The sequence below is a fragment of the Thamnophis sirtalis genome, unplaced genomic scaffold (assembly GCF_051295495.1).
Source record: "Thamnophis sirtalis isolate CommonGarterSnake01/CBP01778 unplaced genomic scaffold, rThaSir2_p1.2 scaffold_9, whole genome shotgun sequence".
NCBI lineage: Eukaryota > Metazoa > Chordata > Lepidosauria > Squamata > Natricidae > Thamnophis > Thamnophis sirtalis.
This window is the reverse complement of record NW_028261389.1, coordinates 25,803,556-25,819,972: the sequence shown is the minus strand read 5'-3', so window position 1 is coordinate 25,819,972 and position 16,417 is coordinate 25,803,556. Positions and strand designations below refer to the sequence as shown.

General features: G+C 36.3%; 1 protein-coding gene across 4 annotated transcripts in view; it reads left to right on the top strand.

The window, feature by feature from the left end:
* The window catches only part of LARGE1 (LARGE xylosyl- and glucuronyltransferase 1), a 342,290-nt gene that overhangs the window by 288,038 nt on the left and 37,835 nt on the right, over positions 1-16,417 (top strand). For all 4 annotated transcript variants that reach the window (XM_087723118.1, XM_087723119.1, XM_087723117.1 and 1 more), the window contains one exon: positions 10,729-10,884. In XM_087723118.1, the coding sequence (XP_087579244.1) occupies positions 10,729-10,884 (156 nt within the window). The remainder of the gene's footprint in view (positions 1-10,728; positions 10,885-16,417) is intronic.

Here is a 16,417-nt window from a genome sequence, read left to right as displayed (position 1 = left end):
CAATAGATTTTAATTACTGAAAATATGCCCCCTTCCTTTAAATCGCTCCCTTAACATTCCTTGTTCAGTTATACCATCATGTTAACCATAATCTGTGCTGAACTAACTTGCTTCTGCAGTGATCCAAATCAAATACCTTCTTGTGAAAAACAAACTACACTAATTAGTTATTTGTCATCATATCTTCCTATCTATATTTTCCAAAGGAGAACCACCTTGTGAAATTTGTTTGCTAAAATGTCTATTACTTCAGCACTTTAACCCAAAACAGGCCATTCAAATTCATCACAACTCTTTTTCATTTGTTGTATTTCTTGCAAATCCTGTAAATCGGACTGGATATAATTCTGATTGTTAACATTTGCCTTCATCCTTGGCCTTCTCTCTTTTTTATGCATAGCAATATTTCCTGCATACCCAAAAGCAAATTCAATTGCCAGAAAGTTAGGGTAATTGACTGTCCTGTACTGTCTGAGTTTGATTTACTTATATTAGGTAAAGGTAAAGATTCCCCTTGCACATATGTGCTAGTTGTTCCCGACTCTAGGGGGCGGTGCTCATCTACATTTCAAAGCTGAAAAGCCAGCGCTGTCCAAAGACGTCTTCGCGGTCATGTAGCCAGCATGACTAAACGCCGAGGCATACAGAAAACTGTTACCCTCCCACCAAAGGTAGTTCCTATTTTTTTACTTGCATTTTTACTGTGCTTTCGAACTGGTAGGTTGGCAGAAGCTGGGACAAGTAATGGGAGCTCACTCCATGCGCGGCACTAGGAATTTGAACCACCGAACTGCCGATCTTTCTGATCAACAAGCTTAGCATCTTTGCTACTGAGCCACCATGTCCCCTTACTTGCATTAGTTTTATGTAATTGCTGTACCCCGCACTCACTGGCACTGAGGATGTTAGCTAGTTGGGTAATAAAATGTCTGCAAGCAAACAATCAAGCTCAAAGAAAGCACCAAGAACTCCACACTTTAATCCTGAGCTAATTACATTATGTTATGTTGGATTTTCTTGACTATGCCAAAAGGACAATCCATTTTTCAAAAAGTAGAATTATTTTACATTTTATCAAACTAAAGTGGAAAATAAAAACAATATATCTTCTTTGTCCCTTTTTGGCAATTGGTCTGTTTGTTTGTTTATATGCCACCCTTCTCTGCATTAAAATGACTCTGGGAATTTACAAACAGTAGAAACATTTTCTTTTAAAAAAAATTAAACTATATAAAAAGCTAAAGTGAAGGCGAGCACAGGAATGAGATCTTCTTACCCCTCATGCACCGCCAGCAATGAGTCATGCCCCCAAGCCAACGAGTAAAACCAAGTTTTAATGCCCTCTGGAAGGCCAAAAGAAGGAGTGGTAGAGTGTGCCACAGAACCAGGACCAAAGTGGAAACGGCTCTTTCCCTTGATCCTACCTGCCAAAATATCTTTGCAGATAAAAGACAAATTGGGGTAAGATGGTATCTTAAGATCTCCTGACTTGAGCAGGGTACAATCTGCTATAGTTGATACTTCATTATGCATGTAGGATTGCCTAGCGCAGCAGAATCGTACTCTGTTTAATAGAAAATCATAGTTTGCCAATTTGCTTAACATTCGTTTGATATGGTGGACAAAGCACAGGTTTTTGGCTTTGATATAATGACCTGTTGCATATCATCAAGAATATTATTCACTTCATGACAGAGAATATGCAAGCCTAAACTTGTATTGGAATGCACATTTAGCTTTTCTCACCCCAGTATCAAATATAGTATCCAAATATGTTTGTTTAGCAAAGTTTCAATATCTCCAATATTTTTTAATATATTTTTTAATTTTTAATTTAAAACAAATGCAACATCCTTTTTTACATGCTATAGAAAGTGTATCAGCTGGTTACAAAAAGACTTTTGTGCATCTCTTCCACAGTCAGCAAACATAATTCATATTAACTTAAGTATGTTAGCTCAAATATTCATACATGTCACCATCATCATATCTCCATTTTCATTTGACTATAATTGTTTAAGCGTCCTTCATCATAAAATATACCAAAATTTAATACATAACCACATACTGGCTTTTCAATTACTATTAATAAATCCTCCACTAACACTAAATTCTTACGTCCTATTCTAGCTAAACAACCATAATATTTAATAACAAAGTTTTCTAATCCTCCTTCCCAAATCACTATTTAAATTTTACATCCAGTTTCCTTATGTTATACCCATATCTATATATACGTTGTTATTCTTACCCTCTTTTATTTGACTATATCCTATATCATAAAATTTTCCCCCTAATAATCAAAACTTTAATTGTATCTAACTTAGTTCTATTATTATTACTATTATTACTATTATTACTATTATTATTATTATTATTATTGTTATTATTGTTATTGTTATTATTGTATAATACAAAGGGATTGCTAATCTTCCTTACATGGGTACCATTCAATATTCATATCCAATTATAGTCATCATAACACTACAAATTGTATACATTAGTAACATTATTAGTTATTTATTTAAGCTATATCTATTGTCAATAAATTTCATTTAAGTTTAACTAGTTTTAAATTATATTCTTCCATCTATCAACCTGTATCTTTCCAATAGCAAAACAGTCTCATATTTTCTGCCATTTGTGGTACCAGTCCTCTAATCATCTTCTTGATCAGCTTTGTGTAGACTCCTCTTAGCAACTCCTTGCTTATAAGATCTCTCATATAATCTTGATGCCCTCTTTCTGTTTCCTTATTCAGCTTATCTTTGATTGTCAGCAGTGTTATCAATGCTTTTGCTAATAGAATTTCTCTCTTTAAATCCATAGATTCTTTGGTTTTTTCTTCTTCTGTATCTTGCCCTCTGGAATAAATTTCCTCTCCATTTAATTCCTCTTTCAGTATTCCATTCTTTCCATTTTCAGAGACAAACCAATCACCATAAATATCAGCAGGTTTAATCTATAGCAATAGCAATAGCAGTTAGACTTATATACCGCTTCATAGGGCTTTCAGCCCTCTCTAAGCGGTTTACAGAGTCAGCATATTGCCCGCAACAACAATCCGGGTCCTCATTTTACCCACCTCGGAAGGATGGAAGGATGAGTCAACCCTAAGCCAGTGAGATTTGAACAGCCAAACTTCAGAACTGCAGTCAGCTGAAGTAGCCTGCAGTGCTGCATTTAACCACTGCGCCACCTCGGCTCTTAATCTCTTTATATTCATTTTCTACTTCGATTTTTTCAGTTTTAACCACCCCATTTTGCATTTGATAGACATCCTCAATTTCATCATATTTTGTTGTTATATGCTCTAAATCTTTCAGTTTTTTCTCTATCCTTTCATATGTATTTGATAATTTCTGTATTTCTGAAAGTTTCCTTTGCAAACTTGAAATTTCTGTTTTCTTTTGAAATTGTGCAATTCTAACAAACACAGCTGCTCTAGCTTGGAAGGTTAATAAAATTAAAACATAGATTCACAAAGAACATTTGTTTTCACTTTTTTCTGATTAAAAATATACTTCAAAGGGACATCTGTGTGCTTCCCTTCTTATCACTCTTATCACTCTCTGTAGCCAAGCAGTGAAACCTTGTATCAAAATAATCAGTGTTCCATTTTCAATACACAAGCTCCAATCCACAAACCCTCCCAGCCTCCGAGGAGCAGTAATACCATTTCAAATCTAATTTCTTTTGTATCTTTTTTGTATTTCAAGTTAGAAAAAAGAGTCCAATCTTTAAATGAGTTAGAAAAATACCCACAGCAATGAAAGAGGAAAACTTTAGTTCATGAGTTACAGAGAACAATAAAAGAAAAAATAGAAGAAGAAAACTTAATCCATCCGTTTCAAAAGGCTTGCATAAATTCCATCCATGAAGATAGCATTTAAAAAACAAGATAACCACTGTCCAAAACCATTCCAAATTTAATTCCACCGCTTGATTCTTCTGTTCTCCAATTTAAATTAATTTTAAGTTTTTATAGGCAGTTTCTTTTTAAAACAGTAAAAGTTCCTCACCAGCTGGAAACACTTTCTCTTTCCGTATTCTTCCATTTTGGAGTTGCCCTGACTTCGTCAGCCTTGGCTGGATTTTTTGCCACCGGCTTGAAAAACTTCTCTTGCTTCTTTCAGGGACTTTGCGATGTCCCTGAGATCAGCAAGACGCATTCTTCCTGTTCACCGTCTCATCGGGATGGTTTAGAACTTTAGACCACCCAACGGCAAAAGTATTGGCTGTGGTCTCGGAGTATCGAGACTGAACATCCATATCGTCGTGACGTTGGATTGTCCCCAATATGCTGTATACTATAGGAAGGTTGTTTTTCCCAGAGTCTTTCAGCTTGAAGGACAAAACTTATGACCTGAACCTTAAAATATCTGTATTCTATAGCACAGTATGACAAACCTCCATTACTTTCCTCATTTTTGGAAACTTTGATCCATCAATTTGAAATGCAAATATGCTTCAATTCCACAGTGTGGGTACAACTAATTCTGTTTCACTGTAATAGGATAGTTAAATTCCCCAAACTCCTAGAATGGCTAATCTTTGTTTGAGCATGACTCCTTAAGATTTGGAGTAGTATTCAATGGAAGCTTCTGTTCAAGAAAGGTCAGGTTGCTAATAGTTCAACATTCAAACATAGAAAAGATAAATATTCATGGAATTATGTATGAAGTATGTCAATAGGGAAAAAGATAGTCAGAAAGACCGTAAAGAAGACTAGGCTGCTCTGATCATAGAAGTATGCAAAATTAGGGGTAGCTACTTGCCCTAGAAAAGTTTTCCATTTATTACTTATTTAAAAATTGTAGTAGCTACAAGGGTATTTAAGAGTGTTTAATTCAACATTGATGGGACATGGTAGCTCAGTGGTTAAGATGCTGAGATTGTTGATCAGAAAGGTCGCCAGTTCAGCAGTTCAAATCCCTAGCGCCGCATAACAGAGTGAGTTCCCATTATTTGTCCCAGCTTCTGCCAACCTAGCAGTTGGAAAGAATGTAAAAATGCAAGTAGAAAAATAGGAAACACCTTTGATGGGAAGGTAACCAACTACTTAGCTGCCTACTGAAAAAAGGAAGGAAGGAAGGATTTCTGGTGCTCCCTACCAGCTTCCCACAAGGAAACTTAATAGGGAAGCAGTCAAAAAGTTGGAAGTCACACATGTTCCTCTGTTTTTTGCCTACGGTATATATATTCATGTTACCATATTGTTTTATAAGATCTACATTTGTGGACACATTTTAAATGAAAATATATATTTGTATTATCATATAGCTATTTTTAAAAAAATGTTGAGTTATACAGTTAGTCCTCGAGTACAGCAGACAATTTAATGATGTTGGATGTTATGACACCCCCCCCCCCCAAAAAAAGCTATCCCTTTCCACTCTCACTCACTTAGCTTTCAAAGATAGTGAAGCTTAGGAAGTCAGAATAATGAAGGCTGCTCCATTGCTGGACCCTTGCTGGACTACATGGCACAATGAAGAATAAATAGCAATAGCATTTAGACCTATATACTGTTTTACAGTGCTATACAGCCCTCTCTAAGCAATTTACAGAGTCAGCATCTTTCCCCCAACAATTTGGGTCCTCATTTACCCACCTCGGAAGGATGGAAGGCTGAGTCAACCTTGAGCCTGGTGAGATTTGAACTGCCAAATTGCAGGCAGCCATCAGTCAGCAGAAATAGCCCATAGTACTGCACTGTAACCACTGTGCCACTGTGGCTCATCCTGCCATTTTTTTTCTTTCCTTGCTATGCTTTATTCCCCAAGGCCCATAGCACTAGGTGGCGCAGTGGTTAGGGTGCAGTACTGCAGGCCACTTTAGCTGACTGTGATCTGCAGTTCAGCGGTTCAAATCTCACCGGCTCAAGGTCGACTCAGCCTTCCATCCTTCCGAGTTGGGTGAAATGAGGACCCAGACTGTGGGGGCAAGTTGCTGACTCAATTTGCTAAAAAAAAATGTAATCCGCTTAGAGAGGGCTGAAAGCCCTATGAAGCGGTATATAAGTCTAATAAATAAATAAAGGCAGTTTTCCTCACTGGGTGAGCTGAAAATAAATCCTGTCATTTTTGCCTTCCTCACAATATTTTTTTACCCCAGGGTCAACAACGCTAGTGTAAAGCAGCATAAAGGATTGTGAGGAAAGCAAAACTGGCAGGATTTATTTTCAGGTTGCCCAGTGCCAGGAACGCTAGCTTTACACACTAGCTGGTGCTGCGGAAGCAAAGCATAGCAAGGAAAGCAAAACCAGCAGACTTTGTTCTACTCAGTTGTGCCATGTGGCCCACAACAGAGCTGACATCCCTATTCTAATTTCCTGACCTCTGGATATATTTCAATGTTAAGTGTAGAATTGTGTGGGGTGTGGTAGAGAGGAGACCCATAGGGCTGTGGGGAATGCAATTGCAAGGAGCAGGAAGCAGAACATGGGGTACCTCAGAGAAAGGGAAGAAGCCTTGGGAGGCTCAATGCAGAAGGGTCAGTATCTCCACCAGGCCTTCTATGTTCTCCCCAGCCCTGAGTGAACACATGCTCTAATTAATGACCTGTATATTTGTTTAACAAATGCATTCGATAGACCAGGATGGGGAAGTTGTTAATAACACAGTTATTTAATGTAGACATCAACTATAGATGATAATGTGCAGGCTCCGTTACTATCGTAAGACAAGGACTATCATTACATTTTTCAAAAATTAAGTACAGAAATGCCTTCAAAAAAAGTTGCACTGTTTAATCTGAGTACTCCATGAAATTTTTGTGCATTCCTGAAGAAGATTGGTTTATACTGTTTACTGACCTACAAAATGGAAGCTATCAAAATGTGAAAGCTTACCAAGAGCAAGTCAAAATATAACTGTAATCTTTATTTGGACATTTATGTAAAAAAGAGTTAATGAGATCGCAATTATGAGATTAGATTTAGCATAGAAAGGCTAAATTAAAATGTTGTGACTGGATGCCAGAATTATGAACTCTTTAAGAAATATATGGGCATAGTATTAACTTCAAAAGAAGTAGGATTTAATTATTCATACTAATTTCCAGTAGGTGCTGACCAACATTATGCTCAGTTGCAAATTAAAGTATTTCAATAATTTTTAAGCCTGCATTTAGATTTTGCTCAGGAGCTCGTTCATATCGAATGCCAAATCATTCTGCAGACATGGCCTTCTCAACTTTCATAATACAAACCCCGGATTATAAGGATAAGCAGAACTATAGAACAGGATTAAAAGAAATGTAGAACTAATTACACTTACACTTAAGTGGACTTAACTATCCAGATGTCTGAGTTGGAAGGTCTTAGAAATCTAGTAATAAAATAAATAAAAGTAGTTTGTTATATGGCAATGGTGCCTGTTGTTGAAGAAAAAGAAATGCCTTCATGCAAACAGATTATTGAAACAATTACTTATTCAATCTATTTTGTAAATTGTGATTATTTAGTAAAACCTATGTGCTATGCAAGATCTCTCTTTCAAGCAAGAAAATATTTGTCTTTTTGCTATCTTCTTACTTTTAACTTTAACTAAACGTAACAGCCATTAAATGATTCTGCAACAATATTTTTGTATTCTATTTTGTTGATGGTGATAATGATGTATTGCTTTTGTCATCAGAAGCCTATTATATTTATGGAAACCATTATCCAGTTCATATATTTTGACATATTCAATGACTTATAATACTTTGTAATTACAAAATAAGTTATTTTTTTCTATATTCTTTTGTGTTTCTTTGTGTTCTTTAAATATTAGATATACACTTGCTCTTTACATGCTTCCCTACTACCAGCACCACTGAAAAAAAATATAGTAATCAGTTTAATTTTTCTCTTGCAGGCTCCATTAACTTCTGTTCACCTATAGATTCCTTACACATCTTTCAGTCCTATAACATTATAAACCGCAAGTCCTTGAGGTCCATTAACATTTGGACAAACAGAAACTTTTTTCAATTTGTATCTGTCTAGTTGGCAGATATTAATGAAGTAATTGCTAAAGTGACTAATCTTTTTTTTTGGGGGGGGGTAATAATCCCTGATTTGATTAAGACTTATTCTCACTGAGGTCATATCAATCCCCAAGGATTTGTGCAGTCTTCTAGGCTCATGCACTTCTGCCACAACAGTTTCAAGGACTAAATATGGACTGCAGATGCAGTACCTATTTAGTCCTTGACAATCCACACGAAAATGGGATATCTATATCAGTGTTTCTCAAGTTTGGCAAATTTAAAATATGTGGATTTCAACCCCTAGTGTGTTATTCTGGAAATTCTGAAAGGGGACGTCCAGACATTCTATTTGCCAAATTTGACAAGCACTAACATCTTCTTACAAGTCTTCATTTCACTAATAACTTCTCCTATATTTACTTGGTGCCTGATATTTTAAATCCTAAATCCTAAAACCACCTTAAAAGAACTTCCTCCAAAGTCCTGAACAAATAATAGTATGACATGTAGCCTATTTCAAAATACACTCCTCATTTGAAGGGCTGTTCATTTGATATACATTTTAAAATGAAGAACTGGAAGGAGGAGTTGCATGGCCTTGAACCTGCTTATAAGTTATTACCATTTGGAGAGCAGTCACAATTTGGTCACAATTTTGGTTGTGTTTTCTCGACTGGTATTGTATTGCTCTTCAAATTAAGGTAATTATCTCTAAATTGGCATCTGTGCATATGAATTAACACATATAAATTCCATTCAATACAATGCCCTTTTGTCATGATGAATTTTTCTCTTTTTCCCCTTTTCTTTTTTGGACTTTTATTCATTGGTAATGCATAAATAGGCACTGATAAAGTGCCCAAATTCCTTTTAGTAAAATTAAAATATAGTGTAAAGATGTGCAAAGGTCCCTGAGATGTGGTCCCCAGAGACTTCAAAACTTGATTCTTTTCATTTCAATTTTAATAATAGGGGGAATGATCAAATACCTACCAAACTGGAAAGTAATATATTCACCACAGTTAATTTACATTAAATGCAAACTGAAATAAAATCAGAACAAGCTTAATTTTTATTCTACGGTGTCCCTTTTCTTTTTGGAGGAATCTGTAAAAGATGTGGACCTCTACTTCTGTTAACAAAGCAACAATAAGTTGTTCAATAGGATTTTTTTAAAATAATTCCTTCTTAGCAAATATCACAGTTCAAAATTTTGGGGTGAGAATTTGTGGAAACATATAAAGGGGAAAATCAATCTGTTGTTAGGAATCAAAAATGAATTGATGGCATATACCGTAATCATATAAAAGACCTTCAAAAGGAAATTGTTCTCAAGCTTGAGAGTTGTGTTGATATTTTTCCTCCTTTCTTCATTGTATCCTTCATTTAAATATTTGACCAATAATTTCCATTTCTGCACTTAAGAAAAAGCATTTAGCTTCTTTTAAAAAATATTTAACTGGTGCTTAAGTGCTCTTTCCTTTATGACTTGCATTAACATATTTTTCTGTTTCTACAGAGGAAGGCATGTTGTTATTATTAATGCTTTATTTTTCCTTGCTCCTTGAATTTTATGCAGTGGGCTAAAAAGGGATGTTTCTTCAGAGGGTGCTAAATTGTCAATAAATAATGTTACTTCACTTTATCATATGAACATTTCACTGCATTGTGGATACAGATTCAAAGATCAAATTATATACTATAAAACAAAAGGCATATCTTGGTAGAACTGTCCTAGTTTTCTAGTCTGGATAGTTAAGGCAACTTTTTTCTCCTGTGATGTTTTTACAGGGTATTTTTGTCCATTTCTGAATTAAGCTTGTTTATTATAGTTTATGTTTGCTTTTTTCACATAACTCATTTTTATTGCCTATCTCCTCAGTAGCCAGTAAGTGATCCTGTGAAACATTTTAGTATCATTACCTAAATAAGATGTTTTCTTACTAGAAATAGGAAATGTCAAGAAGATACAGTTTGCAAAGCTGTAATGCAGCTGTTGCTTATTCAGCACTTGGCAATCAGTAAGAGCAAAGTATATTTGTAACTTAAAGTACTGTCTTACCTCTATCTAATTTTATTAATGGACATGCAAACTCTTAAGAGCTGAACTTTGGATGAGTTTCCAATAAAACCCTCTTTCTTCTCTGTAGACTTATTTGGATCTTTTTCAAATGCATAAAATTAATGCTTGGAACAATGAGTCATTTTTATAGCTAAAATATAACCTCCAATAAAATCATTTTTCCCTAATTTGTCATTTTTTTTTACTTGATGCTTTTTCCTGAGGGCCTTTAATTCTCACTCTTTTATCATGTTCTTTATACTGCCAAAAGTAGGATTGTTGATTTGGATTGAAGGGTAAAGAAATGATAAAGGGACAGTTTAACTTAACTAATCTTTGCGAAGAAATAGGAATGTAAGATGTGGCAATTAATCAGATGCTTAGTTCAGGGAAAAGACAGCATGTTTCAAATATCTCTTTGCCCAAGATGCAGAGCCCATCAAATAGATAGAATTCAATAGGTTTCTATTATTAATTTTCCTTCCTTTCCTTTGAAAGGAGAAGAAGAGGTAAACGAAGAAGTCCCTTAGTAATACCTTCCCCACTGGTATGCTCTTATGATTTCTGTACTGAGGAGGAAGAAATGTTGTTAAATGCAAAAAGAAAAGAAAAGAAAAGAAAAGAAAAGGATATTTAGAAGATAAACCGATGAAGCTGGGTTTTGATGCCTGCATTGTTTTCTCTACCAGGTCATACATTGGAACTCGCCCAAAAAGTTGAGAGTAAAGAACAAGCATGTGGAGTTTTTCCGCAACCTCTATCTGACATTCCTAGAATATGATGGGAACTTGCTGAGGCGGGAGCTTTTTGGATGTCCCAGTGAAGCTGATGTCAACAGTGAAAATGTAAGCTGGCCTTAAACTTGGGGGTGGCTTTGATTTCCACAAATGTATGAAATGTGGAAGGGTGGGAAGGGATTTCTCTCAAACAGAAGATTATAATTATGCCAAATATCCTTAGTATGGCCCAGAAAATAACTAGCAGAGATTAATGCTTGGCCAGCCCAAGACATTGGGTTCCCTGTGACCAAGAACTGAACAGTACTCCTTTCTATCTCATTACTGAAAGCTGACTGGACTAACAGTTTAATCTTCCTTCAGTGCTGGGTATGGGAGGGACTTTCACTATTTATTGAGACTAAAGTTCTCTGGATTGTGAGGCGGGCTTTTCTAAAAGCTTCCCAGTTTTTAAATTTATTTAATTTAAACTGAGTTAAACTGAGGGTTCAACTCAGAACTTTCTGCATTAAAAATTCTGAATTAAAATAAACTTTTCTCCAAGAATAGGAATATAGAGGAAAATAGTCTAAGTAGTCTAAAATTTTGTTCGGCACGTAATGTGTGGTGGTGAGGTGATAAAGAAATCGATGTTTTTCAAGTTGTATGTCCTCTATATATTTATATATTGTAAGCAATACAATAGGGAGACATTTTAAAAGGCAATTATTGTGTATGTGTATGAAATTTCAGGTAGTTTTCTTCAATAATAAAGCTATATTCAGAATCCTTTCTTCTTCCAGGTCCCTGTGAATGTAATAGCAGTTTTCATTGCAAGTAGAACAAAATTGGCCATTCAAGTCTCACAACAAAGTGGTTCTGCAAATTTAAATTTAGGCATATGTATACTTAGCTTCTTTCTTGTTGCGCATGTAGTAGCCATTTATTTAATGTATCGGTAAGGAGACTTTACTATGTGATGCATCTAAATTGGTGCTCATCAAAAGTCAAGTACCATTATTAGCAACAGAAAAATGTGGCATAAGAGTGCCATAAGAAGAAGAATATTGTTCTGCTAGCTTCATGACTTAAACAGTTATGACCAACCAGTGGTCATGACTGGTTAAAACTATTGCTTGGTATGCTTATATATAACTTATGAGGAAATCTAAAGGCCTGCTTATGAACTACTGCTTATAGCAGTGTGTTTCAATCCTAGCAACTTTAAGATGGGTGGCCTTCAACTCTCAGAATTCCCCATGTTAATTGTAATGTAATTTTCGGAGTTGAAACCCACACATCTTAAAGTCACTAAGGATACAAAACACTTATTTTAGGTTTCCCAAATGTATATCAGCCTATGAGATCTTTGATTAAAGACCTCTTTGCACTAATACATTCCTACCCAACAAGATCCATGATGGAAAGTATAAATCAACACATGTAGAAAGTTGGAGTAGGCTAATTTGGCAAAACCTGGCCTATTCTTCATTTGAGTCAGCTAAAGTGATGGACAATGATATGTTTCTGTTGTATACACCTTCCGTTTTCCAGTATTCAATGCCATTAAATTAGAAGTGTTGATTATCTGAGGGACAATATTCAAAATCCTGTACTTTTTATTTTGTTTTGTAGAGACACATTTTCCCAATCTGAACATGGATGTAAGTAGGTTCACAATGTCAATGAGAGTGCGGATGGTGGTAGACTACAAAGACAGTAAAAGACCTGTCTGTTTATGTGTCAAGCACGTGAACATTTAATTTGACTTTGAGACAAATAGGAGGTATAGCTAGCTAGATGAACATGGGATTCAGTAGTTTGGGGTTTAGCATGTTAAGGTCAGTAGCTAATTTCTTTCCATGGCCATCACTGTGAGCCATATTAATATTTATTTATTGGGTGTAGGGTGTATGTAAGGGATGTAGTGGCTCAGTGGCTAAGACACTGAGCTTGTCGATCAGAAAAGTCGGCAGTTTGATGGTTCGAATCCCTAGTGCCACATAGCGGAGTGAGCTCCCGTTACTTATCCCAGCTTCTGCCAACCTAGCACTTCGAAAGCACATAAAAATGCAAGTAGAAAAATTAGGAGCCACCTTTGGTGGGAAGGTAACAGCGTTCTGTATGCCTTCGATGTCTAGTCATGACGGCCACATGACCACGGAGACGTCTTCAGACAGTGCTGGCTCTTTGGCTTTGAAGCGGAGATGAGCACTGCCCCCTAGAATCGGGAACAACTAGCACATATGTGCAAGCAGAACCTTTACCTTTACTTTTATGTTGCCTAAGCAAAGCAATTACATTTTGTTAACCAGAATTTAGTTATTAGCATGAACACCAATTATGATGTATTTGAGAACAGTGAAAATCAACAGGTAAAAGACCATTATTGACTTCTAATAAGGAGTTTTAATGACTAGACTGACACATCCATTTAGATTTCTTTGCAAGTATTGTATGTCAAATCTTTATTTCAAGATTTTTTTTAAAAAAACTTTATAACTAGCCCATAGCTTTGATATTGCCTGGTTATCCAATCTGCTTAGGAACAATAACTAGATGTGATTTCAGACACAGTTTTGTTAGAACAGACTTGCTTTGATCCTCAAAAATGTCAGCTATGACATATGGGAAATAATGAGAAGATGTGGGCCCCATTTGAATTACCTTATCATTTGGGATCTTTAGGCATGAGTATTTAATGTCTGTGCAAATGGTTATGCATGTAAGGTACTTCCATTATTTTATTATAGTTGTTTTCTGCAAAGAAATTATTAATGCTGCCATCTCTCCTTTATTCCTCCCTAGCCCCAGATATTTTTCAAAATGTGAGTAAAGACCAAAAGAAGGAATGACATTATTTAGTAGTGCAGCCTATAATCTTCTCTTGCTGTATTCAAGTTGAAGTATGGATGATAATGCAGTCAACTTTGTACTCAGAAAATAGAATAGCAGAATACAGGGGAGGAGGATGCTTGTATTTTAAAATGAGCTTCTTTGCACTACATGTAATTTTATTTCATAAGGCAGAAAGCAAATTATACATGCCCAGTAGACAAGCTGGCCATTCACAGAAGAAGACAGAGTTTGGAATTTAAACAGCTTTGCCACTGATAATGTGGGTGCTGGCTGAATGGTAGCTTTCATTGTTTACAAGATCAATGGTTTAGGCCTGTCACTGGCAATCTGGCAGTATCAGAATTCACCCTCAAGGGGTTCTTTCAATGTGTAAGCTGTTACAATTTAGCAAGTTAGGTTATTAGAGGTATTGCTTTAGAATTTAATTTGTAATTAAGGGAGCTGGTTTGGAATGCAAATATCTGTTAAATACCTAATGGAGTTCACTTGATTTTATGCTGCCCTCAGTTATGTTTTGGCCTCATTACAATACACTAAGTACTAGGAACAAGCATTACTATGGGCATAAATTAGATTGCTTTTGCCTTTGTTTGCTTGTTTGTTTCTTTGGTTACTGTACATGCAAAATAATCAATTCTTCCCATATAATAAATATTTTTAATATGCTGTTGGCTCATTTTCCTGTAAAAAATGTTTCTTCCTCTTTGGATTTCAGTGTTTTGAATTAAAGTTAATGGTAGTTTCTACTGTTAGTTTGATGATTGACTGTTATGGAAGGAGGAAAAATATAATATTAAACCGTCTCCACAACACTGGATCTGTGTGTTTGTGTGTGTGTTTGTGTGTGTGAGTGAGTGAGTTGGTTATATATTTTTAATAAGGATTAAAGTGGAATATGTTGAAATTTACCAAATAATAATTCTTTAAAAATATGTGAAAAATTATCAAGATTAGATAATGCTTTGCTGGAAGAAAGTGATTGGTAAACAAGATTCATTTATCAAAAGTGAGATCTTTGAGAAGGGCCCACAAAGAAACTGGCAATCATTAGCATGAAGACTGCCGTTCTTGGCAACATTGCTTTTCTTGACTATGCTCCAATCATAAACTTCCCAAAATAACAGCCAGGAATGTAAGTGAATAAAAGGAACTGATTGTATTTGTTCATGCATCTCTTGTATTTGTTTCTTTCTCTTTCTTGGAAGTATGTTGGGTACCTCCAAAGCACATAGCACAAAATGCTAGATAGTAACTTGCCCTAAACTCCAAGCAGAGGTGGGATTCAGCTGGTTCAGACCGGTTCGGGCTTAACTGCTTGTTAAGATTTTGTGCAGTTTGGAGAACCAGCTGATTGCACCACTAGCTGGCCCTGCCCTGCCCTGCCCCGCCCCTCCTTATTTGCCTCGACCACCTTAGCTGGTGGCTATAGTGACGCCAACACCCAGCTACTCTCTGGCTCCTTCGTTTGCCCAGACCACACGGCCCAGCTGATCTCCACACCTCACCTGCTTGCCTGCCTTCGTCGCAGCTGGCCACATGGCCTAGCTGATCTCCATGGCTCACTGCTCTGCTCACTGCAGCTGCCTGTGAAGGCACTCAGCCAAGGGCCGCCTCAGGGTGGACACAGCAAGGCTCGGCCGCCTTTCGGGCCTGGATCTCACCATCCTCCACCCCCACTGCCCTGCTTGCTTCCACCGTGCCTCTAACTCAACCCTCCAACCCCCCCTCTCTCTCTCCCTCCGTCCCTCTCTCTCTCTCTCTCTCTCTCTCTCACACACACACACACACACACACACATAGAGGTTGGATCTTTCTTTTCTCCCAGCCCACCCACCAGAGACTCCATAATTCCCTCCCTAACCCCACCTGTCCCATACAGGCACCACCCACGCGAGTGATGTAGAGTTGCCCACACCCACTCAGTCACATGACACACATCCCAGCCACACCCCCTCAGCTTGTCATTAGGTAGAACTGGTTGTTAGATTATTTGAATCCTACCACTGTGTTCAAGTCTGGACAATGTCACTGAGGCCAGTTTGATTCCCTGACTTCCTTCGTATTTAGGTTATTGTCAGAATTGAACCAAAGCAATTAAATAGTCTGTCAACAGAAGGAAATAAAAGCAGAGCTTTGAGTTAAATTGAGAATAACTAATTAATTGCGTATCAGAAAAACAATGTTGTATGTATACATCCTGCTTCTAAACTGTCTCTTGTGAACAATTATTTGTGGAGATTGGGAAGCTAAGGTTTTATAGATATTTCTGTGTTTTTAGTTCGACCCCAGCAACACTTTTAGAAATCAGAGCAAATAATTACTAATTGAATTGAAATAAATGAATATTAGATGATAAACATATATGGGCAAACATCCTTTTTCTCCCCTGTGGAGAGGTACTCCTTAGGGAACTGGTTGAAAGAGCTATAACAACTACACACTTACATTACTAGCTGGAAAACAAATCTATTAAGACAATTCTCAGCATGTTCTTCTGTGTGCCCATTCTGTTGATTGATAACAGTTTGGAACTTCATGTAACATTATAATTAAGAATACAAGTGATTATCTGTAATCATATCAAAGAGAAAATTTTAAGAGATGCAGCTTCAGGCTAATTCTCAAATATGAGAATTATCATGCCTCCAAACAATTATCCTTCTATATAACTGTTAAAGATGTATTCTTTATTAATTACTTTACTATCTAATGCAATCTCATCTTATAGTATATATAAAACAAAACTAAACTTCTGTGTTTAGATTAACACTAATCAGAATAATAATAGCAATAATCATATCCA